At 49.5% G+C, this 26,154-nt stretch overlaps 4 protein-coding genes across 4 annotated transcripts; 3 read left to right on the forward strand and 1 right to left on the reverse strand.

The window, feature by feature from the left end:
* Positions 1 to 4,620: 4,620 nt before the first annotated feature.
* Positions 4,621 to 5,162, forward strand: ENH_00083290 (hypothetical protein, conserved; the record flags this gene model as incomplete). Its single annotated transcript, XM_013583403.1, has 3 exons — positions 4,621 to 4,701; positions 4,833 to 4,916; positions 5,100 to 5,162. 3 exons carry the CDS (start codon positions 4,621 to 4,623, stop codon positions 5,160 to 5,162), a joined length of 228 nt encoding a protein of 75 aa, XP_013438857.1.
* Positions 5,163 to 5,613: 451 nt separating this feature from the next.
* ENH_00083300 (hypothetical protein, conserved) lies at positions 5,614 to 7,152 on the forward strand (the record flags this gene model as incomplete). The annotated part of the gene is made up of 1 exon (XM_013583404.1): positions 5,614 to 7,152. The coding sequence occupies one exon, from the start codon at positions 5,614 to 5,616 to the stop codon at positions 7,150 to 7,152; it is 1,539 nt and encodes a 512-aa protein (XP_013438858.1).
* An 11,782-nt stretch (positions 7,153 to 18,934) lies between these two features.
* ENH_00083310 (hypothetical protein, conserved) lies at positions 18,935 to 23,000 on the reverse strand (the record flags this gene model as incomplete). Its single annotated transcript, XM_013583405.1, has 8 exons — positions 18,935 to 19,091; positions 19,374 to 19,444; positions 19,555 to 19,769; positions 20,479 to 20,848; positions 21,009 to 21,083; positions 21,201 to 21,293; positions 21,439 to 22,379; positions 22,496 to 23,000. 8 exons carry the CDS (start codon positions 22,998 to 23,000, stop codon positions 18,935 to 18,937), a joined length of 2,427 nt encoding a protein of 808 aa, XP_013438859.1.
* A 734-nt stretch (positions 23,001 to 23,734) lies between these two features.
* On the forward strand, positions 23,735 to 25,008 carry ENH_00083320 (hypothetical protein, conserved; the record flags this gene model as incomplete). Its single annotated transcript, XM_013583406.1, has 5 exons — positions 23,735 to 23,974; positions 24,105 to 24,258; positions 24,358 to 24,505; positions 24,726 to 24,810; positions 25,006 to 25,008. The coding sequence occupies 5 exons, from the start codon at positions 23,735 to 23,737 to the stop codon at positions 25,006 to 25,008; spliced, it is 630 nt and encodes a 209-aa protein (XP_013438860.1).
* Positions 25,009 to 26,154: the final 1,146 nt, after the last annotated feature.

Genomic DNA, 26,154 nt, shown 5'->3' on the forward strand with positions numbered 1-26,154 from the left:
TTACACTTTCTTTCAAAGGAGGTGCAGACCATCGCAAACCTTTCCAGTGCTTTTGTGTGGCATTTATCTCCATAACAACGGAAGCCAAGACGCAGTGTGTACGATTACAATGCTCTGAATTAACAGCCTTCAGAAGTTTTAAAATGTTCTTTTTTTAGGCGTGAGAGTCAGTATAATTATTTTAAATAATAAACAGGGATCTTGGAACACGCCAGTTTCGAAGTGTTCTGCAGCCAGGTCGGCGTTTGGGGCCAATAGTGCTACAGATGCTGCCAGCAGCAACAGGCACATTGGAGCAACTCGAATGAAGCGAAAAGAAAAGAATGGTTTATTCAAATCATTAGTCGATGTCTTTGCTGCTTGTAGAGGTGCATGCACGTCTGCACCAAGCTAGGAGAACTATTTAAGATCTGGGTAGAGGCGATCTCACTACATGAAGCAAACAAACTAGGTTAAGAAATGTAGGCCGTTGCCAGTCACATAGTAAAAAGTGTTTCCAAGCAGCAACGCTGCATCGCGGTCTATTGTTATGTTTTGTTTGGATCTGAGTGGGCGTTTTGTGTAGAACTAACAAGCGATTCCTCGGGCGCACTCAGGGTTTCTTTCTGGTCGCTCTTCCAAAAGCACAACCCTAGGAAGGTACGCTGAACGACCTCTGCCGCTGGAGCGAAGCCTTCAAGAAGTTCACCAAGATATTTGTTGCTCACGCGGACTATTCACACCCTTTAGGCACTACTGGACTGTGGTGGTCTGCGCCACGCCAGCCGTTACGTTCCGAGGTAGTGAAACGAATTCAACTCTCGGTAATCGGCCTAGACAGCTGCCCTAGTGCATTTGCCTTAGCACAACGAAAGCAGAACTCAAGGTACAATAAAGTACTATTGGAGTTTCTGCTCAAGATGACAAACTCTTTGGGATATATGGATCCACATGTGTCAGGATTCGTTAATCAGGGCTTATTGTGTCTCCAGCGCATCAACGGCACCAAATGAGATAAACATCAACTAGTACACGCCAGCCTCTTTCTGTTTTACTTTTATTTATCCACTATTTAGTCGAGAGATATGAATAACACTGTGAGAGACTGGCTAGTTGTTTTCTTTTCGAAAAGCCCGTAGCAAGTCACTGTCCTGTAAGCCACGAAACGGTGGATGAAGGCGAGGTAGTTAGGAACAAACAATACGCAAAACTGTTCATTAAGTAATATTCCACCTAATGGACAAGGCTCTCTCTAGATGTCTCAGCCAGTATTATTAGTGACATTCACTCTGGCGCGGTGTAAACTGTCTTTTTGGACTGCAGGCGCTTGGAGATAATATGGGACAGCACTTCGATTTTAGGTGAGCTCATTTCCCACTGCGAATATATTGAATGCTGTTCGGTAAAACCACATTTTATAGCGACCGTCACATTTTTATTTGGCAGAGGCATATTTTTGGCAATGAATGCCCGCGCGTATTTATGGCGCATGGCCTCTAGCGGTTTACATTGCACTTAGTGAGTCTCTCTGCGCGCTTGCTCAGGGCATGTGTGCTACGAACTCCGCCAATACAAGAGTAAAGCATCAAGTCTTGAAAGCTTATGTTGCAAATGGGCCTGCAGAGACTACCAGCCATAGCATAGCAGAGGAAACACCTGGTCCCATGAAAAGACTGGCTACAAATCCGGCGCCTGTCACACAGGACAGGGTTGGTCCCAAGGATTGCATCTACCAAGCTCACACCAGTGTCTTGCTGGCTAGAACTGAGAGCTATAAACAAGTGCGTATGATTCCATACTCTCATTTAGAGAACTCATCCTTAGGGTCAACTTCCGGGCGCACATTTACGTAAAAGGACAAAGGCTCGAAAGATACAAGTGCAACTAGTGCAACTAGGAAATTTGAAGAAACCCTTAACAAGTGGCGCTAACCCTCATATTTCTGTTTATGACGCGGAGAATCCTAGATAAATACAGGTGAGCTCCTGGGAAACGCAACGCACTGTTTGTTGGAGCCTGTGGCTAGTATGCAGTTGGTGGGGCAATAAAGACACCGTGGCATGCGCTTAGCAAAACAAAAATCACGGCAATAAGTGTGGACTCAAACAAAGTGATGCTGGGACTCTAACAAAGGGCTGCGGGTAAAGTGTGTGTTCGCAGAGCTATTTCACATTAGGTACGCGAAGAAGGTAAGCCGGCAGACAATAGACCGGGAGCGCTCATATGTATGAAGCCAGACAGATTGTACGACTTCTTGCCGTAAGGAATTTAAGCAACCAAAAGTGAAGGCTGATAATTTTAATGAAGGTGTGACTAACCACTCATTCCTTCGTGTACCTTCCACATGCAAAGGATGACCCCGTGCACTGCTGCGCTAAGGCGATAGGTCGATGCCCGCGAAGTCGGTTTGCAGTGGTTCCTTTGGCTTCTGAAAACTCAAAATTCTGCTCCTTTTCGAGCACGGTTCATCAAAACTATCGACAAGTATAGGCAATGCCATTCTATTGCATAGGAGTTGCAGGCTCGAGATTGCTCTCCTTTGTTGCTCGGATCGCATCGGCAACAGCAGTGTACCGCCAGCTCTACGCACCTTTCATTCGCAGCAAAGCATGGCTTTTCTTACCCAGACAGAGGCCTTCTGCACGAGATCAACAGTTTCGAGCGCTTTGCGCGAGGCATGCGCAGTGTTCGATAAAGGTAGGGAGATCTGCTAGAAGTTCGGCTCCTCTATGCTGAAGCTGAGATCTTGATGAAACTCCTTGCATTGAATTGACCGACTATGATGTCATCTATGCAAATTAGTCAGAGTTCTAGGAGGTGGCGGCAGCTAACCGGGAAGGCATTAGAACCCAAAAAGAATGAGTTAGTTTGCTCCACAGGCGCAGTCTCCAACACAAGTGACGTAGTCGATTGAGTGCAAGCATGAGCAGGCTGAAAGCGGAAGCTTCAGGATACAGCCAAAGTAAGCACAGTATCTGTCGCCGCGTATTTGCATGGTGGAGTTGCGTTTGTCTGAGCAAGTTCAGCAGCCGTTCTGTTGCTGAAGCTGCCTTCATTGGACAAAGCAATTTCTCGACGATAGCAGAAAATTGTGTGTGTGTGTGTTTGTCGAAATAATCCCCAATACAATATTCACTGAAAATGCACTCCTGGCCACAAGGTCAATTCATAACGGTCAACCACTGTCGAGCAACTGGTCGATCTGTTAGCCCCGGGGCCCAAGGCCTTATGAAGCTCCACTGACAGCACGAGTAACAGAGCCGCTGCGCACTGCTAGTAAACGTGCTCATAGGCACAGAGAGTGTGTAAGCATTAGAACTCTGCTAACTCAGCACGGCGCACTGCGCACTGCTAAATGCCAACTAACCCGCAGGCGGCATCTAAACATACGTAGAGACACTTCTGTCCCTATCTTTTCAACCGAAGCAGAGTGATCGAGTCAAGAATACGGAAAATTTAGTTCTTCCCCACCTCGTTGTGTACGCCAGCAACTGAGCAGTTGAAGTGCGCTCGCTGGCTAACCCAGCCCCAAGTCCTAGACACGAGCTTTTCGGTGGTTGTGAATCAGAAACAGGACCAATCGGCTACTAAACAAATAAGAAAAGCCAAAACTGTGGGAGCTACGGCTAGCCCAAGAAGCGCGTTGGGCCACCAGGATCGATGAAGCGAAGAAATAACAAATATGAAAAGTTCAAATATAATAATTCTTGAATAATTCAAATGGTTTAGGTTTGTGACTTTGCCCACACCTTTACTGAGGCTTGGTATCAACAGCATCTCGTGCCCAACATGCAGCCCTAAAGCAGAAGAGCGAAATGGCAAGACAGAAAGGTTACACCAACGAACCAGTTGCTGTCTTGTTACCACAACAGTAAAAATGCCTGTTGATAAAGAGAATCGGTTGAATGCAAAGGCACAAATAATAGTACGTCGTCGGACACGTTCGATTCATCATGCTGATGCATGCATGCTTTGCATGCTCGCATGCTGAGTCGGTGGGCTTGAAAGTAAATGTAAAGCACTCCGGAATGGATTAACATGCGGCTGTGACTCCTTTTGCTCATAGAGATGTAGCGGGTCCCACGTATCCGATTGGATAGTATCCTCTGTACACTGTCCTTGTGCTTCTCCCAGGCGACTTCGACAAGAAAATCAGGCAACTCCTGGACATCCGTTGTTTCTTTTGGTAGATTTGCCGTCTGTCGCCTGTGAAGTATGCATAGTTCGTTTCTTTTTGCTTGATTCAACTCCGACGAATGCACCGGCAGCGAGAGGCGTTGATTGATTCCGAGGGCTTAACCGTGGTTCCACTGGAGAATCGGTGCTGTTGGCTAGGAGCAACACCTCTACCAGTGCAAAACTGAGAATACTGCCGTGGCTTCTTCAAGAGTTCGGTGCTAGCGCAGCACTCGCTGTACAGCTTCGTGCAGGCAAATGCACGCATTGCATAGTGTACGCGTAGGCTTGTCATTTGCCCTTCTCGGTCCCCATAGAGATGTCATAAGCGCATTGGAAACACCTAGGGTAAACTCTAATTGATTTCGTTGTTAGCTCGTACTTGGCCTGCAGTATACGTTGCACTGCTCGTTGATGACTTCTGCGTGAGTGCGTAGCGCTGCCTGTGCTTCATGCAGTATTAAGATGAACATGAGCGCCTTCTTTAGGACGCTGCATATACTGGCGCAGCGTCATTTGAGCGACCACGTCTACAGGGTTCTGGTCGTACGGCAACACGGAGCAGTTAGAATCATTTCATCGTACAGCGGGCGCTAAGTGTGGTAGCATTTCCCTATAAAACATTAGCACTTGGCACTTGCTCGATTCAATGCATGCGGTGTCTTCTGTGATCGCAGAGTAGCCCGGCCTTCCAGAGATTTGCAGCTGTTTCATCTCAGCAGGCCGCTGCAGTGGTGAAGAAAGCGGCGGACACAGCAGTCGTGAGTTCAGTTCTCTCCTGTAGGCGGCTCTTTTACGTTGTCTGTATAGCTTGGGCTTTCCAACTCAGATTTAAAGTGTTCTTTTTCCACACAAATGATGGTATTGCCTGTCCCGTGAATGCAGGGAGTATGGGGGAGCTCTGGATAGCCACTATGCTGTTTCTTGCTCTTCCTGTTGTGCAGAAAGCCGCCGACGTGGCGCGTAAGTTCGCGGGTCCGCCTAAATCCACTGGAGGCAAAAAATAAGTTCGTGGCGCCGCTTAGTATGTGGAGATTTGGGGAAAGCACATCTTCAGCAATAACTGTTCAATCCCTGAGAGCAGCAAGGCTTGAGTGTGCCCAGCTCACGACCCACTATGGCTTAAAGCGCTCTGTTGCGGGTCGCCGCAGTTGCCTGCACAGTAGTGCAGGTTCCAATGTGCGAACAGCAAATAGAGTCAGTGCCTCTTTAGGCAATGGAGAGGCTTCCATAGACAATCGAGGTGACGACACAAAAAGGGAAGCCGGAAAAGAAACGGCGGCAGACGCTGCTAGCTGTATAGAGGAAGCCGCAATAACAACAGCTACAAAAGCGAAATCGGAAGGAGCGGCAGATGGGAAAACGCCGTTGCTTCACCCAGTTTTGCCTAAAAATGGAGATTCCGCGCCGGCGTATTGGGGTTTCTCCCCCATTCCGTTTGTGGCACGGGGGAGGTCCATGCCCGGACAACGGCTACTTCCCTGTACCAAGGAAGATGCTGCAATACTTTCGAAGGCGGCGCCGAAGTACCCTTCTCCCCAGGAGGTGGAGGGAGGGATTATTGTGCGTATAATAGCGGCCAAAGATGTACAGAGGGTTACTTCTCCTGTTTTGAGGGTCGTGCGAAACCGCCAATATGGCATTCGCAAAGGGGAGAGGCTGAAACTGGCACTGGGTGGGGTTCTATTTAGCGGTTTGTTGGCATCACTCGGCTTCTGGCAGCTTCGTCGCATGCACGAGAAGAAGGAACTCATCGAATATAAAATGAAACATTTGGCCAGACAGCCAGCAGTAATATCATCATCGCCATTCCCGTGGACGCTCGAAGCTGTCGCGAATGCCAGAAAACGCATGCAGAACCAGAGCTCTGAAGACGAGTGCTCAGAAAGCAACGTGGCGGAGACTCAGCCTGGGCGGCCAGCTGGCAAACTGCAAACAAATACGCTATCACCGCGACAGACGCCAACAGAGAGGACTGCACAGCGCAGTGACGAGGCGACGGCTGTTGCGTCACGCGTTGGCATAGGTGATGGCGGAAACAGCCGCGGCATTGACCAGCACCAAGAAAGCGTAGCGCAATCTTCAAAAACGCGGATTCAAGGCAGCGGCCGGCTGCTGGCTACCACATGCCCCGAAGACGTTGAAGCGTCGGTGACAGAATGGGCGTACACGCCAGTTGTGCTTCATGGAGTCTTGGACAGCAGCACTGAGTTGCTCGTTGGGCCACGGCCTGGGCTTGACGTGGGGAACCCAGGATACTGCGTGGTGTCACCCCTGCGGCTAAAGGATGGATCTGTTATACTAGTAAATAAGGGTCACTTGCCCACGAAACTTGCGAAATTGCCACCATATCCGAAGTCGGTCGACGAGAACGCTGCGCTGCTTGCGATGGTGCAACGGCAACGGAGGCAGCAGCAACAGCGAACTCCGCTTGAAGATGTATCGGCAGAGCAAATTGACCACCAAGTGAGGGCGATGCAGCAACAGCGCCCGAAGCAAAACTACGTGAACTGCGGTGCACAACAATACCTAGAGCATCTGCAGCAGGTGGCTGGAAGCCGGATGGAAGTAGTCGGCCCCGTGACTGTGCGCGGCATTTTAGAGCCAGGAGAAGTTGCGAATTCGAGTTTCAAGTCTTTGATGCTGAGGAACCGTCCCCATGAGGGCCAGTTCAATGTGCTTAGTCCAAGAGATCTTGTCGAGGCTACGCCAGGCATTCCGAACGTCGCAGAGGCTTCTCTCCTAATGGTAAATGCATACTCCATAGTGTACGATGAGGACCTGCTGCATCTATCTACCAGCTCTAACGACGCTGACGTAGTAGGAGTGGCGAACAGGTTTATGAGCTACGAACAGAAGAAGAAGGATGACTACCTGCTGTTTTACGCTGACGAACATACACACTTTAACTACGCCTGCCAGTGGTTCCTAATGGGGCTGTGCACGGCTGCAATGACTCTTTACAAAATAATAGAGGTGTCCAGATGGCGATGGTAGCCAAGGCACGTGGCACAAAAAGACGCGCCACTCTCTTTGCAAGGTCAGCCGTTGCAGCTTTTGCTGCACTGCGTACCTAACGGTTCGTCGACCCCTCGCTTTCTGGAACCTACGCACAGCGCCTGAGTGCTTTGAACACAGAACAGGCTTGCACGCACTTCTGTCATGAGTAGCTGATTAGTTTGTAGCGGGCTTCTACACCCGTCCGAGTTCGAAACACGCCTCACGGTGCAGAAAGTTTGCACCTAGCTTCTGTCCACCGTTACACCTCCGGCGTTAGAGGGGTGGGGGTCACACTTCATTCAGCAGCAGCTGGAAACTATGAGAGGCTCGATTTGCGAAGCAGACGCAGACACAACTCTCCCCTAACCCTGCCCCTCTTCGGCGCCTGATTCGGAAAAGTAGTTATGCAGAGCGTTTGGAGTCCTCTTCCGCTACGCCTCAGCTGGACATCCATGACGTGGATCCTCCTCTTGACGCCCTTCCCATTCGACTATATCATGTCTAATCTGATTTTGGGGCGACATCTGCTGTTCTAGAGGGCTGTCGGCTCTTGTTGAAGTCGTCAGACTGCCGAGTCCTCGTGCCTGAGATCGCAGCTGCAGCCTTCTCAATCGCCGCTTTCACCTGGGGGGGGCATCTCTCATTATACATTTGGACGCACATAGGGGCTGCTCTCTCATAGGCAGGATTGATAACGTTAAGCCAGAGCCAGCCAGCCCCTTTGAACTGCGGGGACGCGAGCCAATAGAATAGCACACACTTAATTTCGTAGTAGAAAGGAAGGTATTGGAAAAGTAGCGCTAAAGGAGGAAACGATTCAATGCAACAGATCCATGAACATAAAATCCAGAACATGACATGTTGCAGGTGGTCATTCTTCAGGGCCCCACTTGGCGACGCCTTTTCATTCAGCAGCAGCTGGAAGCTCAGAGAAGCCGGATATACAAAGCAGATGCAGAAGCACAACAAAGACCCCAAAAAGGGGCCGAAGAGACTGAAAGCCATCTCTGCGGAGAGGTGTAGTAGTCCCAGACCACAGAGGGAATGTGACAGAAGACAACACAGGCAACGCTGTTGCAGGAACCGAACTCAGAAGCGAGCGCAACTCTACTGTCCCTCTCGCTATGTGTGGTACTGAAAGATAAAAAACTAGAGAGCTTACGTTTAGCGACACCCGCGAGGAGCAAAAGCCACACCACAGCATTGCTGTCGCGGGCTGCTAACTTGCGCTGGGGGGGCAGCCTGTTGCCACTGTAAGGGCGTTAAGGTCAATAAGCCTTCTTTATAGTTATGTGCATCGCTACAAAGAAATAACTGTGTTCTATTTACTTGGGTATGAGTATTTCACTGTCTGCATCTGCCTGTTCTTTTCCCTCTGGGTATTCGGTCTATCCCCGCGGCATGCGGCCCAGTGATATATTGTCCCAATCATATTTTCCATGAATTACACATTGTTTACGTAGCCAACGAAGTTAATGGCTTCACTAGAAAGAACATAGAGTATAGAAGAAGACATGTGGGGTCAATACAGACTCATGAATGTAACAGCACTGCTCTTCGAGACCTAGTACATTGGGGCTGCTCAAAGCCGCTAGAAAAGGCATAAGCTAAAGTGCAATAACTAATCTGACTATTTGTGGGAGAGTATTAGAAGGCAAAAGTGAGGCCAGAAACTGCATAGGGTGTGATTTGTCTTGAATACTGCCAGTCCGTAGATTGGCACAGAGCCACAACCACGACCTTAAGCTGCCAGGGTGAATAGCGTGTCTAACGGAGGCACTCAGAACTCTTTCTGACGTCTCTTTCTGCGCTAATGTGGGTAGATGTCAATGGAGACGCATTCTAGATACCAGCGAAGTGGCAAATGGAGAAGGTAACTACGGGCACAGCGTCGCTTTCTACGTTCCTGAATGAATAATAAGCGCATTTCCGGGAAGAGTTAGCACGGTGGCTAGCTCTATATAAAGGCTTCACAAAACTGTAGACACCATGTGATGCAGTACAGGTGATTTGGGAGAAGAGAAGGAGACTCCATAGAAAAGGGACTGTCTGACAACAATGGCCCACCAGAGAGAGCCAGGTAGGTGCAAGGGACTTCCCGAGGCTCCGCCGCTCCCCTCAACATCTAATCCACGTAAACTGTCGGTGAGAAATGCTGTAAACACTTCCAATGAAACTGTCATGGTATGCGTGTGCAAACAGAGGCAAATAGAAACCGCGGCGTGGCTTTGGTGTCTGCTTAACAGGGAACGCATCCAACGACCAGCAACCGACGTCCATTTTGCCCTCTTCGCTACACGGCTTGTTGCACCATCCATCCTTTATTTTTAAACACTGGTGATTTTGCGTGACAGACAAAACAAATCTGTATTCGTTCTAACCCCGCCATGTCTACATTTGGAGAACAGTAGGCTTCCAGCCCTTCTCCATTATTGATACCAAAGATAGCATCCTTTTATCCCTTTTGTGTTCCTCGATACTTTAAGGGTAAGCTGGATCAGTTTTATAGCTCGATCATCATGCTAATCTGCATTTACAACAAGGACCTCAATCTTCTAGCCCTATATGCCTGCTGCATCTTGGTAGGCCGAATTTGTACTAAAATAATCCCCAAAACGTTAATTATGTGTAAATCGGATCAAAAGAGCACAACAAATTTTTCCGACTTTAATGACCGCCGTCCACCTTGACGCCTACTGGCTCCTTTCCTCTCTTTTGGTTTTCCCGCCCACCACAAGAAGCTTGTGCAGGTTTCCTTTCGCCTGACGCTTACTGGCTCCTTTCCTCTCTTTTGGTTTGCCCGCCCGTGGACTACCACCAAACGATTGATGAGGCACTTACACTCTAACATGTTCGAGGTTCCTCCGCGGCTGACCGCCAATCAACGGTGTCCCAAGGGGTTCAAGGATTTTGGGAGCTCCAGTCGCTTCGCAAACGAGCAAAAACAACATTACCCGCTCCATAGCTAACGTTGTATATGTTGTAACTCGTGTGTTGAACCATGCAAACTGATCAGGAGTAACTTATCGCTAATCCACGCCTGCTAATCCCTGGTTGTGTTGCCTCGCTGATGAAACTTTCTTCTGCCACCGACGCCCCACGCAAGAGGGCAGGAGCACGAGAAAAAATCAGTTTAACGAGGCAACTTATCCAAGAAAGTAAGCTTTTCGTGGATGCGTTTACAGTCCGCCTCCACAAACGAGCCTTTTCTGAGCCTCCACCTGAGGTTGCGTCTCGTAGATCTGGATCTTCAAGTCTGCCTGGCACACTCCAAATTGCATGTAGTCGTGGAGGCACAAGTATAATTGGCCCTCGCTTTTGGGACCAGTTTATGTCGTCGGCAGATATTGGCCAGAGCGCCCCATCACTAAAGTCAGCTCCAAAAAGCCCAAACGAAACCCCTTGGGCACTTCGGTCGTAGATATTATATCTGGAAATTGTTGCAACAAGCTTCCGGCACTGCACACTCCGTTCTCGTTTTATGCCATGTAGCCATTTGGTGGCTATGCTGCCCTGAAGCTTGTTGAAACCCCTGCAGCTCCTGCTGGCACTTTTGCTTGACTTATGCACAAGACCCGTTACAGGTTCCACATTCTTCGTTAGAAATAAGCATCCTGTGCACAGAAGCCTTGGGAACTACTTGCTTGATAACAGGAGCTACGAGGAGAAGATTAACCGGATCGTGTTTGCCAAAGGGTGAACCTTTCGTTAGCCGGCGTTATAACATTTCTGCTACCTATTCAAACAGGCCAGAGGAATGGCGTAGCTCATGCTCACTTTTTTTAACCCAAGCAAGACACATGCACACGGCTTCACTTCCTTTTAAAAGCAGGAGCTAGAGGCTGTGGTCATCGTGCATGGTGGTGCTCGGACTGCTATGTACAGTTGAAGCATTTCTAAAGCGCACACCTTGTACAAACTCTTTCACTTCGTTGCGTGCGCTTTATTCTCTTATCAGGTGGAGAACGCAACTACCATAAAAAAAGCTTTTTAAAAGGTTTCAGGCGAGGCCCGCTGCCGCTCACTCCTTTACAGTGAGGGTCACTCCATCAGTCAATGCGACATCCCGGCTGTTCCGTGCGCGTGCACTATTTCTCACACTAGTGAGGAGCCGGGGATGCTTGTATTCACTGCAAACGTGCCGATAACTTCTCCGTGAATCCACCGACGCTTTTTGAGCAGCATTAAGTACGAGACTCATAGCCCAAGACCAGCTGTCCCATTCTCAGTGCATGGAGAGTGTCTCCAGTTGCACGAGTAGACCACTGACAAATACGGCCGCATTGATTGAAGGCACACAACTCATACTTCATAAAGGGCTTGCTTTCTAAGTAGGGTAAGATTCATATGAGGAGATGGAGGAGCGATACAACCACCAGATGGCCTTGCTGCAATTGCAAAGCCCAGCAGCAGTTATTAGATCCCCAAGCCCTGTGGCAGTGACAGCTGCAAGTCTTTCAATTGGGCTTAGCTTTCCTCCTAACATGACGCCGATGGATGCTGCGTAGCCTCTGATGACGCTCCTTAGTGGGAACCTCAGTAGTAGTTAGTAGTAACAGGAACAACTTTGCCTGAGCAGCGGGTGGCATCTCGTAGTGAGCTAATCTAGTTTTGCGTCCACTGGCCTCTCTCGCTCTGATTGCAGAGTCTGAAACCTGCCAGTACTTACTCAAAACGTCGTCAATAAACAAAAGGGGGTTCAAACAAAATCAGCGTAGGTCCGTTATCCCGAGGGACACATACATCTTTCTCGGCGCGTTTCTTCGTTCCTTCGTTACATTGCCGCCCGCTGTGGCTTCGGCAACTCCCCTTGCCAGACACAACAGCGGGGCCGAGGTTCAGACCACACTGGGCCTCATCACTTCATAACACACTTTCTTTGTACGGTAATTGCTTCTGGTTATTGCATGAATCTACGCACCATTGATTTATATATGACCAAGAAAGCTATTTCTGGGCTGCAGGGCAGTTCCGCACACTACAATTTCCCTCTTCTCACAGCGGTTCACTCGTCACTCAAGGAGCATATGATCATTTTTCTCCTTTTTATAATCACTACGCCCTGGGTCCGCTGTGCCCCCATCTTACTTTCTAGCGCAACGTTGTTGGTGCCCAGCTGGGCTCTTGTGTTTTGCGTCCCGTGATATCTCTTTTGCGGAAGGCCTGGCTCGCAGTGTATCCCTCTAGTTATGATCCCTTCAGCAGACTGTACGAAAGTTTCAGTTCGCGCTACCGCTGGTCACTCAGGTCTACGTTTTTCCTTCCAGTTTGCTTTTTCACTTCCCGCCACAACAGATGATGGAATCATTACTTTGAATTGGAACTATACAATGAGGTAACTTCAATTGACATTAGAAACGCTACAGAGAAAGTCAAAACCCTCCGAGTTTTAAAATAGAATTTAGGTCCAACCAAGCGAAAGCGAATTAAGAACCATGCACCATATATGTAAATATATTTCCTACAATAACAATCCTTGTTTTGTCCTAGTACTTTATGTTTCTTCTACGTGGTCATTGATCCCTCTCCTTGCTTTCTTTCAACTGTAGCTCAACCTAGATTGTTGGACACATTCCAGACAGTCTTGGTTTGCAGCAGCGCGTTTCTAACAACTTTTGATTTTACTCACGCAAGCGCACACTGTTCTAGCCCTAAACTCTAGAGCGTCAATGCGTGTTTTATGTCACGCTGAGTGTAGTTCTTTTGCGCAGCTTGTGTCGGCCGCTATACGCAGAACCGCAACGCTAAATTCATAGACGCTTAATCCTGAACCCTGAAGGTTAAACCCTATGCCCTCAGACGCGCTCGTGCAGGGGACAATCGCTCGGCAGAATTCAAATTTTTTGCCACATGAAAGCTATCCAGTTATTTAATGCCCCACCCCGCACTGTTTTAGCTTATCCCCTTCTGCTTTGCTTTTGTCATCAACTCGCCGCTTACTTTTTCCCCACTTTTCTCAAATTACTTCGTTCAATTTAAGACTTGTAATCATACGTTGTGTAGTGCTATATTTGTTTTTTGTTCGTCCTATTCAATTGTCTCACATTTCATTCCCGTGCAGTCTTGCATGATAAATGCACAATTCGTGTGGTGTACGCCTCTACATGAAGCGCGTCTGCGGAAGCCCGTGCACTTAGCCACCTAACGGGTGGGTACGTGAGCGTATGTTTTCACGATCTCGCCCGTTCCACTCCTTCGCGCAGCTGGCGCCTGCCTGTGGCCTCCGAGCTAGCAGCGAATCTGATCCATACTACCCGTTGACAGAATTCAACAACAGTAATGAATACTGCACGGTGAAAACTAGGAAGCTAAGTACACAGGAATAGTGTCTTGGAGCGTGTGAGTAAACAAGGCTTACCAGTGGCAGTTGACCGCTCCGCCGAAGCATCTGGCGTTGCCGTAGAGCAAGGCGGGGAAGTTAGTTAGATATTCACCAGGATTTCTCGTAGCCTGATCCTCAGGGAAGCCCCTCCACTTTACTCGGTACTGACTGACGTTGTTTGTACCCCTCCTATTCAGGGCACAATTAAATTCTTCTGGTACGCGTCTGGGACTGGAGTCTAACAAAAAATGGCTGCCCCTTTCGCGACCATGTGAGTGTCGGGGGACAGTCTGGCACGAATTGGGGAAAATGGAAAAGATTCATATCAAGATTGTGCTATAGAAGCTCTAAACAGTATACCACACTGCAGAAACGCTTTCTAATAGTAAAGGGGCCGTAGGAAATAGGTTCGAACTTGGTGCATATACAAAAGGTGTGCCACAGTGCCAATGCGCTGTGTGGTAGTGGAGGAGCCGCAGGAACAAAGCTCGAACTAGTGAGAGCGCGTTAGCGTTTATTAATAGCCATGCCGTGTCACCTATGATACACTCGATGGCACCACGTTTGGTGTCAGCGTACGCCTTTCGTTGTCACTTTGCTCGGCCAACATAACTCTACTAAGCCCGCAGACAGAGTCGCTCGAACAGTTTGGCCATTTAGAGTGTAAGGGTCAGCGCCCAAAAACTAACAGTACCGAGGCTGGTTACATACGGTTCAGGCTTAACATGATTTCAGGGGGAGAGAGTTTGTGTGAAGAGTGGCCGGCTGTATCGTATGCCAGTTCGAGAGCGGGGAGAAGTTCTTGCTCTTGCTCATCATACTGAATGAAAGTGAGAAGCAGCCGGAGCGAAGTACGAAACAGAGTACAGTTAACTCGTCCCGTTTGTCCATCGTTCTCAAAGTGATAGGCAGAGAATGTGGAGAACTTGATGCTGAACCGGTTGCAGGTCTGTTGCCATAATTCGGACTGAAAACGAGGACATCTTTTGGAATAAATACATAAGGGAACCTATGGTAGCGAGTGAAACGGCTTACTTCGTTCTCTTCACGCACGCCCGGCCAAGATGTGCTCACTTCTCGAAAATAAAATGGCTCACTTGAATGCCACGACGGCGGCATCATTGGCAACCTGCACTCCCTGCCAGTTTTGGGCAAGAACCTCAACGTTGTCGGCTGCTGCCGGCTGAAGTTAGCCATTTTGCGTGAATAAACAACGAACACAGTATTGGAATCATTGCTGGGGACTGTGAAAGGCAGACGAGGCGCCAGGTTTGGAATCAAGTGGCTCCAACGAAGAAAGGGAATGACTGCTTGCTGAAGGAATTCTGCAGGCATCTGATTGATTTGGAGATACAGCGAACGCAGGATTCCACGTATGCTGCAGTATAGTGACGAATGCCCCGCCAATAGTAATGCTTGCTGACGGTAAGGAATGTCCGCTTTTGTATGCGGTGGGCAGCTGCAACGTGATTCTTGTGATTGCAGAGCACGTGCGTAAGGAATTCAAGTGGGTTTGATCCACAGATTCGCCGCATGCTGTGAATATGTTTGGACAAAAGAGTGCCGTTTTTGCTGTAATAAGTGCTGACGTAAGCGATGCAAGAGACTGCAGTGCTGCAAGAGGTTCTGTTGCGCGTGACTGGGAAGCTCCGCAAGGGAAAGAATGTGTGCAACGCTTGTGGAACGAAGGATGCTGGCATTTGGGGTGTCGTGCGTAAGAAAAACTTAAGGCGGTTTCCCGCCAAGGTACTACCAAGTTACACGAAGCCCTGCCGCTGCGGTCTCTCTATACCCTGCGTGACTTCCCCGAGTTGTAAATTGGTTACTGACGTTTGGTCAAGAGCGCTAATGAAGTTATCTCGCCTAGAGTCACTGCAGCCTCAGAGACGCCACTGGTAGCAGACAAGGAAGGCTACCGTAGACTTCGAGACAGCTCATCACCCAATTATATGTACCTTGCAGGCGTGTTATTATGAGAACTTGAGATTCCACTAGAAAACTTAGCCAACGAGTGGTAAGACCACGTAAAGGCTTTGACGCTGTTTGCTGCTGCAAGTGAGAGCCTTCTGGTCGATATACGCGAAGCCTTAGCGGCGCGTAGCAAGTTAAACCACTTGTTCAGAGCGGCGATTAAGGCGAGGAGCTCTTCGTCGAATGGCAAATTTTTGTGCTACACGAGGTCAATTCCTCGGCTGAGGAGGCAAATCGTTTTGTGTGGTCGATGGAGAACTGAACCCGTTGCATATCGTGGTGCGCCGATATAGAACTCGAAGGGCTTTGTAGTGTCGGATTTGTGAGGCCGTATACTCGATTAAGGCATTATCCAGCGTGTGCGTTAAAGTTCTGTCCATTGAGAATGGATGCCTTTGTCTGTGAAGTAAACAGGTGGGCGTATGATGTCTTCAAAGCCAGGACCCACGAACATGCGATAGTAGCATTAGGAAGTCACCCTACTTGTGTCTTGTTAGTCAGCAACCCCCGAGCAGCTGAGCAGCGTATACCTTGTCAGCGGCCGGCTTGATATCTTTAAACCTGATGGTATAGTTGAGGCAAGTGAAATCGTGCTTACGAAATTTGCGCTTACGGAACATGGGAACTAGTTGATGCTTGATGAAGACGCTGAGCACCTTCTGCAGAAAATAAACACTGCGGGGAGAGCGGAATTATAAATCAATGCATTGCCAAGGTACGCAGAGACACACTGGTCTAGCAAAGGGTGGAACTGAGTGTTGATACTTGGATGAGAGATAGCCCGGGGCGCCCTTGAGATAATATCGCGCAGCTCTTTGTTCTCAAGGGCGCCGAAGAGCCCCACGGCTGAGACAGGCGCACTCTTTCGCCAGTCTTCCTTGGCCATGCTACTTTGGTGAAAACAAACTTTGACACCATACGTATAGAAATATGTAGCTCTTTCCAGATTTCCCAGACCAGCTTGAACAGAACGTAGAGGAGGCGTTGAATGCCTGATAGTTGGCGAGCATGCCGCCTAAAGCGTCTTTGCTTTTGTTAAACATGATACTCGGAGCACAGTTAAGGAACTAAGTCGGGCCCACTTATCCATTAGCGGCAACTTCGATATCTGTTACTTGTGCAGTGCTACACATTCCATTGGCACCCTGCGTATCGGGGCCTGCTCGGGAGCTTGTCTGGCACTAGTTGGCTGCGATAGTCATGTTGATGCTTTGTTGGCTGCCCTGCACATAAACTATTTGCGGGCTTTGCTTGATGTTCTTTTAGCAACTAGAGTCTTTGCAGGGGTGTCCTCAGGCGTTATCTGCTCATCGAAGTGCATCTATGGATGGTGGCGCAGGGCTAAGGCTACCCTTGCTTGGTAGTCTTTCCTTGCAGATAGGCATGAAGTGGGAAACGCGACTAGAACGTAAGGGTGAAGTTGCACTGTTCTGCAGATGCACACGGGGGCGGTCCTTGACACTCCCTACGCAAGTGGATACTGGTCAACTTCCTCACACCCGGTAACGCCGTGATACTGTTGAGCTCCCGCAGTGCACTCGGTAGGTGTGTTGTATCAGCCTGAGCCTCGCGCAGGAGCTCCTTCACGAGGAGCCTGAAATTAGCTCTGCGGTTAGCCTTGAAGCGTTTTTGAATGTAACGAAGAAGCCTAGTAGCCTTTGCTGTAGACACGTGGGAGCTATTGGGGCATCACGTTGCAGGCATGCTCAGCTGAGGTCCGTAACCGCGCATTCAGTGGCTCTTTGTGCTGCTTTTTTGCCTCGTGTGTTGGTTAGTAGATAGCTATACACGTTCCAAGCTCATCGGGCTGAGAGTACCGGGGCATCCTATGGTCCAATAGCCAACCTAGCCCTAGGAAAATGTCACAAGCTGCCGGTCCACGAGGAAATTCTCCGCTTCCACAACGCATGCACAGCACCGTCACCTCGCGGCCGGTATGCAGAAGCTGTCCATTGGCAACAGTGAAACGGCAGGTCTCGTGTAGGCGACGTACCTGCAGCCCCAGCAGCTCGCATTTGATTGGGCGGATGAAACTGTGCGATGTACTTCTGTCTAGAAGAGCATAGCACTCATGCCCGACAACCTCGAAGACAAGCACAGCTGTCTTTGCCACATTGCACAGTAGCCCCCGGCTCTCGTCTGTCGAATCGGTATACGGCTGCTCGCGCCACCGCTGCGTTGTGCCTCCAGTTCTTCACTCAAGAGCCCTATCTAATTCACCCTCCAGGTTTTCTTCGGTAGCTTGAGGGCTAACAGTAGCACTTCCCATCTCTGGCGAGCTTTGCTTTAAGCAGCAACAATGTTGCTGTACTCCCCGCAGCGCCTCGATAATTATGGCTCGCCTGTCTCATCAAGTTCCGTTTTCTGTTTACGGCGAATAAACGACTTTTAGCTGTAGCCAGGGATAGCGAAGCCTCCGCAGTGGCGGACCCTTTCGCCTTCATGCAGCAGTGGGGGAGGAGGGGTGAACTATCTCTCCCGCATGAGGTTGCAGACCCCATTAACAGGGAACAAGAAAAAGGATTACTAGAAAACACTGGCAGAGGATTAGGGAAAAGCGCCAAAAGAATGTGCCACACTAGTTCCTGGTTCGTCGTGCCAGTTGCGTCACCTGAGTCCATATGATAGCTCTACGTGGCTCTCGACCCCTATCAATTAAAACAGAGGGAAAATCTAATTGAGGGGTTAGGTTATAAATGTCCCAGCGACGGCTAGTAATAAAGCGGTTCCACTAAGGTTAAGAGGTCGTGAACGCCGATGTGGCAAGGTGACAAAGCGACGAACGGGGCTCCCCCGCTTCTCATCGCACTACAGTGGTGAGAGAGTCGTTTACTTGCAACTCGTTGTGTTCGTACACAACGAATTCAAAGTAAATAAGGCAAATCGCCTACCCGTCTCCAAACAACGACCAAGACAACTGTTTTGAAATGATGCAAGTCCCAGACAAAAGTAGCTTGCCTGGCTGGCTGCCTAAAAAATTACTCAGGTATCACCGCTTCCGCGCTGTCGGGTTAAGGCCTAGTAGGCACCGCTGAACGACGAAACCACCACAGCGAGCTCTCACTTGTTGCCGTAAAGTTGGGCTGTGTTTATGTGCAACAAGAGTTCTACTTAGATCAAGTGAGCCTAAAGCAAGCATACTTCTTGAGGAGGAAACACACCAGTGGTACCAAGAAGCTGCCAATATCCTCTTCGAATGAAGTCTGGGGTAGAGCACACTGTAAATGGTGTGGTCCTCAACCACTCTGGTTCAATTCACGGCATGCACCGATATACTTGCCCACGCACAAAAGGCAGAAGTGCCCACGATAAGAAGTGCGCATTCCAAAGTTGGCACCACATTCTAATACGTCTGTTATTCGAAATGAAGCAGCCACCGGCAAGACAAAAAGCGCGTCACGTCACTGGCGCCACGCTTTGATACGCTTGTTATTCGCCACTGCAGCTGGCTCACTGCCACCAGCAGGCCAACGCAAGCAGCATCCCTTAGTCAGCAATGCAAACGATACAGCGCCACAAGGTTACTCCTTGTCTTGAGCAATGCAGCTTAAAGGCGCATGCCCGGATGCTAGGGGCCTTCTCTGTTGTCGTGGTTTTCAGCACAGCACTCATCACTTCTTTTGTACCAGGCTCCGCCAATCGGCTGTAACTTCAATAAAGTTCGCATTTTGCATTCCTCTACGGCTGCAAATAAGCAAATCAACACAGCTCATCATGGTCGGCACCACGAAGCAATTCCAGAGCCGGAAGTTGCTAACCCGCCTTTGCATTTTCATCGATCTACTGAGGCTGGAGATAATGACATTAACGATGTACTTAAAGGAGTATACAGTGTCCTACCAACACCTGAACGTGGGCGATAATCGAGACAATGGTTCCAGACTCGCTGTCCTTCTAAAATGCTGGAAGGCGAAATCTAACGCACCTGGCCATTTCTCTTTCCTTCCACTCGTCAAGCTTCTTTTGCTTTAATCTCTCTCTTCGTTGCTCGTAGTCCTGTGAGGAGATGAACATGGAATTATTGAAGTTAAGGCAGCTACAATCGAAATCTTCACAGGGCAAATAGCTCCGTCGCCTGCTCACGTGGAGATATCTAGGGCACTGACCTCTTCTTCGGATTCTTCTTCTTTCTCCCTGCTCTTCTGCCACTTCTCGACAAGCTGCATACGTTTCCGTACAAGGGGGTTAGATGAACTGATCTTCTTGCATGCAGAGGTGTTGTGCGGTCTCTTTGCAATCCCTCCACTCACACCAGGCGCCGGCGCTCCATCTCGTGTGGCCGCAGGAGCTGCCACCTCTACCTCTCGACGTCTTGAATCATCTGTAAAACGAGAAAAGAGCAGGAAGTAATGTCGACACATTCTGCATACAGTATGATGTGAGCTACCATCCGCCATATGCGGCACTTCAGTCTGCCGCCACGGGTTCAAAAAGTGCACTTCCGCACTTATGTTTTGCGGCACTTCTGCAGCTGCACCAATACCTGAATCTGCACCATATCATGAGCCTGCCTGAGCACTCCAAGAGCCTGCGATATAGTTGGGGTGCGTCGCCGTGAGGCAACGCGCCCAAAGGGGCGCTGGCAGCCACTGTGGGCCGCTAGCCTTGAAGTGAAAGCAGCAGCTTCTGCTCGCGCGAGCCGCCCCGTTGTTGGGAAATTAGCGGAGACTTTTCGTTTTGCCAGGAGTTGACGCATCGAGTTGCTGTGCGTATGCAGCTTGTTCCAAGATGCATACCCCAACGAGCAACAGTGTGGTACACCGTGCTCTCTGGAGTCAATACTACGCAGGAAGAGCCATGACTAAACTTGAGAGGGTGCAATACAAAACTACACCACTACTAACCATATGCTGAGTTAACAAATACGCCCAATGGGCTGCTTAAGGTCCCAAGGTCCCGGGAGTCAACACATGCAATGCAGCACGAAAGAGTCAAACGGCTGCTGTAGGGGCGTCCCCATCTGAGCGTAGATGGAATCAGGTATAGGTCTTTGACAACCTGGAGAGTGTGCAATACAGCCAGCGACATACCTGCTGCTGGTGCCACCTCCGCTTGTGCAGGTTCTGATTTTGCTGGAGGCACTCCATCTGGAAGCGTCGGGGGTGGCCCTGCAGGGGTAGGAGGGGCAGTGCTGACTGCTGGCGAATCGTCACTATGTTTGCTGCTGCCTCTTGGCGCAGCAGCACCAATCCTAAGAGCACTCATGGGCCGTCCGCTGCCGGCTTTACTCCCGCTGGCTTTATCCGACCAAGATGCCGCAGCGGCAGCAGCTAGACAATTTCGAGGGGACGATTTTGTTGCTGAAGTTGCTGATACAGCTGCAGCGGCAGCGGAATACGGGAAAACTGATGCCAGCTCGTGGTGATGCCCTTGTGCTTTCATGTCTTGAGAAAGGTGTTTCTGCAGTAAGGACATTGAGGAACAAAAATATTCCGAATTAGCTTTTGTCTGAGAGTACAAGTATGAAGGTATGCCACACACGTGCTGCAAGCTACTACAAGCTACTGTCTTGCTTTGCCACGAATAAAGTGGCATTCTTAGCCCTCCGCGCCTCGCATACCTGAAGATCGTGCTGCATCCGCTCAAGCCTTTTTAAGAAAAAGCTGCTACTCAGCCCTCCATCAATCCAGTCATCCTAAGACAAAAAGTTGTGAGGCGAAATAGTAAGTCACATGACCAACGACAAGCTGGGGGCAGATTCCACGTAGCAAAACCATCCCACATATTTGGAATCAGGGTAACAACGGCGTACCAACCGAGCCTTCAAGGCAGCTAACAACGATGAGGCCCATTCTTTTTCCACGTTTCCAAGACGCCGTGCAAGAGAAGACGCCAGTAAGCGGACCTGTAAGACATAAAAAAAACAGACGCAGAAGTGTCAAACGTTTGCGTGGCTTGATCCAGGCCAGCAGATTGTGCAAACTGTTTGTGCGCCTCTATAAATATGAAACCAATACACAAATCCACTGGAAGCCAAGATTGTTGCTAACCTTGGCTTGTTGAGACTGCGTCCCTCTGGACTCCAGTAGCCGCTCCCTGCACGTTTCGCATTGTGAAGTGTCAGTCTGCCGGCCTTGTTGCAGCTGGAGGTCTATGACCTCCTTCAAAAGCTCATCATCTGAACTGCCACCTCGTTCTTCTTGTGAGTGTTTGTGACGTTCAGCTTCATGCTGGCGCTTGGCAGAGAGAAATCGCTGCAGGCGCAGGCTGACGTCAACCTTTCCGGAGGGAACTGCAGAGTGAGCCGTATTGGCCGGTTCACGCTGTGCTTCCAACTCCGACTCGATAAAAGCTAACTGAAGCATAAGCTGCTGCACCTTCTCCGAGCATGTCGACAGCTCTTGGGTCAGTTTAAAGGTAGTAGCAGCCCACTGCCTCAGGTCATGCTCTTCCTGCGGCTGCCCATTTCTCTCCTTTTTAGAGGCAGCGGAACGCACAGTGGCACTTGGAAGCTCCCACGTCACCTCATCAGTATTTGTGTTCCAGTAGTAGGTCTCACCAGAGGCAGGGTCCAGAACTCCCTGCCAGACTGCCTGTTGCTGTTGGCCTTGATCTCCTTTACTTTCGGCTGAAGCTTCACACTCTGGAGTCCTTTGTGACCTTTCACTAACCTGCGAGCTTGTCACTGCCATAGCTTGACTATCGTGCTGTTTCACTGGTGCTGCGCACTCAGTACAGCTGGCCTCCCCCTGCCTTGGGCTTGCCTCCTGGTGTTCCGCTTCCTTCTGGCCGTCAGTCGCTTCCTTCTGGCTGTCAAGCTGCTGGATTTCCTTCATGAAAATGGCGAACTCATCTTCGACACTCCCGCGATCTACTGGCGTTGCGGACCTCTTTTGACCCTCATGTGCTTCTGTAGGTGCCTGAGCAGCTGCGGCCACCGTTAAACTTGACATTTGTGCAGCTTGGGTACGCGGGGGTCTGTTCATATTTCCTGAAGAGCCAAAAAAGATAGGGCACAGACTCTACAATCAACAGCTTGCCTTACCGAAAGCCTCTGACAGAGGCGACACTGGGTGCTGAGAGTGGCAGGATGGAAAGGGCCCTTACTCTTCATTCGCAACTGCCGAGGTAGGAAAGAAGGCGGCGGCATGTCTGACTCCACAATTTCTGTGGATAATGCCTTGTCCACACTTAAAGCAGGTGGATCAGATAGCTTGCTTTCAACGCTTGTTGTGGAGGGCAGGCCAGCAGCAATAGCTATGCCTTCAGAAGATATTGTTGAAAGGCCATTTTCTCCTTTGGGAGAACGAGCTTCACCCATAGATTCCGTGGATGCCGTTACAGGTGAAGAAGGCGTGCTCGAAGCCCAATCTGTTAAACCTGTCTTCGGAGACGTGGATGCAGTGACAGGCTCCGGCGGCTGAAGAACTTCTGGAGAGGCACAATCTCGGTGGTCTGGTTCAGAGCAGGCTGTTCGCTGCACTGTATCGCTACAGTGCTCACTAGCTTCCTCCCCCACTGCATCGTTAGGTTCGTATTTTGGGCTCTCGAGCTTCCCCTCTGACGGAGCAAGGAGGTCGCTGCGCGCGGCCCCCTCGTCAGACCCTGTCATGAATGACGGGGATGGAAATGAACAGGAAGTAAAATATAACTACAGGCCTTCTCTGGAGCTTTTCACAATGCCTCTACTGTGTGGCTTTGACCTCCATGCAGGCTGTCAGAGTCTCTTAACGGTTGAAGTCGACGGGCGCACTGGAGCCGCTCAGAAAGCCCTTTATGGTTTAACGTTCCAGCGCTCTCCATATACGGCTAATTTTAGCTCAACAGCGTGCTCTGGTGCCTCTACTACTGTGATTACACTGAACACATGCAACAAATGAATGAAAGAGCACAGACTCTGCGCATACCATAGCAACTAGGCTCGAAAACTCCAGGCAATGTGGAATCTCACACAATCACTATGAAAAGTAGATACTTGAGCTAGATACAGAAACAAAAGCAGAACTCTTAGTATTCGGAATAGACGGAGAGTGCTTCAACTAAGCTCTGTGCTTGTTGAACAAGCGGGGCTTTCTTAAGCCCCATATCCGCCTATACGGATATTCGCTTTTTCTCTGGCGACAATAAAGCGAAGAGAGTCTGTAATGCGCTTGTTCACAAACATTAGTACGTGAAGCTGATGAAAGTAACCGACTCGGCAGCCACCTGCAGCAAATCCTCCGCAGCGCAGTAGTGAATCTAGCCGATTATGAAATCCCCCGCAAATAAACGTCTTTTGACGGGAAACCAGCCCAACTAATCTGGAAGTTTAATGTTTTCATCAGCAGCAGGTACCGCCTGTACATTATGAGCTCTACTTATGGTTGGCTTACTGAAAGCGCTCTTTCCATTGAGCGTCCGATTCCTCTAAAAGGTGTCTCACAACAGTCTCAGCTTCGCCTGTCTTATATTATCAGGAAACAGCAGGAGAGTCAGCAGCAGCAACTCAATGAGCAAAGGCCGCTTTTTGTCAAGGCGGCCAGAGACGGCAAGCTTTTCACGCATGATGCTCCTTGTTCTCGCAGGTGGACCCGACCATCAAAAAAGGTATTCCAAACGTGATGCAGCTAGTTTTAGTCAAGCATTTGCGTATGCTTTAGACTATGCGTAGGAGTTGTTTGACCGCACTTCATTTTTCAGTAGCAGTACTAGTGCAACGCTTTGTCCGACACTGCAGCCGCTCGATTGGGCAACACGGAAGTTAGCGGACAAGAATGATGGCGTCGGCTTAAGAATCGCTGCTGACGAGCTAAAGGGTGGAAAGTGCACTCAAGACCTGCACTCTGTGGCGAGCCATTTGGATAGAAAGTCTAAACTGTACGACAGACTAGGTGCGTTGCTTCAGCAAAAAAAGCTCAGCGCCTGTCTTTTGATAAATTATGCGCCTTCATTCATTTGCCTTGAAAATGTGCTACTGTGTTGCCTCGCAGTGGGAGGCTTGGAGCACAGCACATCCGCGGTGCAGCTGCTTCAGCTGCATCAGAAGCGTCGTATGACTGAAAGGATTGATTCGCAGCCAGAACCGACAGGCCCCCGTTTGTCGGCCGAAGCTCTTGCCGAGCTCCTAAATTTCAACGAGTAAGCAACAGAATGGGCTCTGCTCTAGCTAACTGACTCTGCTTTGGCTAATGTACTCCGTGCAAGGCGCAAGAAATCGTAGTTGGATGTATCGGCACTATAGAAGTTCTTTGGTCTGTTCTCGCACGGTAAACTGTGGATAGAGTGGGTCAGAATGTAGAAGTTCACAATGGTTGGTGCAGCCGCGAGACATCCTTATGATTCTGGGTGTGCGGTGCAGGGGACTGGTCACATTAGAGGAAACAGAGTACGCAGAAAACGGAAAGCGGTGGCGGGAGTACTTTGTTATTTCTGTTGCTTTTACGGTTAGGACGTGTTACTATGCGCACTTTTCTGCTGGCTTCAATGCTTTGGAGTTCGGATGGCTTTTCCTTATGTAGCAAGCTTGGAGGACAGAAAGCTACACCATCTGCGGTGACAGCAGCAACGCAGTATACCGTGTTTATGGTTTTATTGGCTTGACTTCTCTCTGTTTCTCCTTTGTCATGATGTGTTCCTAGTAGGACTGAACAACAACGAGCTACTCGTCTAGTATTCTTACAGGCAAGACTAAACCTTTACAGACACGTGCTGTCTCAGGACCCAGGAGCAATCTGCTTGGAGACACTGACGAATAGGAGGGTCTTGATCGACTGACCTTACAACTTGCTCTTAGGGAAGGAGAAATTGCACAATGCCGGAGAGTTGCAACGTTCCGTCCGTAAACTTTGGCACTGCATTCGTAGTATTCCCCTTTCGTCGCAGAGTTAAGGAGGGCGTGCTTGCTTGCAGTGTTGCCATTGCTAATGTAGCACACAACCGCACAATGAAGGCAGTTTGCATGAAAAAGCAAGATCAAGCAGTGACAGCAAGAACTGTTGCCAAGAGCGAACGATACTTGAGAAGCTGCAAGAAGCGCACGAAGCGTGAGATGATTTTATTGGGCTACATTTTGTTGGCTTGAGTAGTTCTTCTTGGGTACTTTGAGCGGTGATTCTAGAAATTGATGCAAAAATGAGAGCACACAGGGCGTGGGCGTCAGCTAGCTCTCAGTGATTCCCTATAGAACTTAGAGAACAGGGCACTGCCAGATGCGCCCAAATTTGGACGAAGTGCCTTGTCCATGGGCAAGGATCCAATCTGACTCAGGGATTGCTCATCGTCTACAGTAGGAATGCCTGTAGTGCCTTGGAGGGTGGACCCATTTCGCAGTGTTGCTCAGGTGCACACCGTGCGGAGTTCGCTCGGACCACGAATGTAGCTTTGCCGGCACTCTGACAAGACTTTCTTGGCCGTATCTGTGGCCGGTCTAACAATACCGCTCGAGTCCTTAGTTGCACTTGATGCTGTATGTAGTGGTGTGCAGGACCTGTAAAGGCTCGAACTACACTGTCATGCAACAACTTGTGCCGTTTCGAAGCAGAGAATGGTTCGAATCTATCCTTTCACAATTCGCGTGCTTCTGTTGCATGAAGAGGCTAGTCTGATGTTTCTGTGGACGCGGGAGAATGTGAGCAATCCCGGAGCATCATTGGTGGTAGATCTTCTGAAACATGGAAGGGTAGAGGATCCCGTAAGGCTCGGAGTACTGTTGGGAGTATATATCTGAATGAATGGTGAGGCCCGTCGAGAGTACTATGAACGAAGTCCGGGTACTTGTATTCCTGGCA

The sequence above is a fragment of the Eimeria necatrix genome, genomic scaffold (assembly GCF_000499385.1).
Source record: "Eimeria necatrix Houghton genomic scaffold, Enh_scaff92, whole genome shotgun sequence".
Taxonomy (NCBI): Eukaryota; Apicomplexa; class Conoidasida; order Eucoccidiorida; family Eimeriidae; genus Eimeria; species Eimeria necatrix.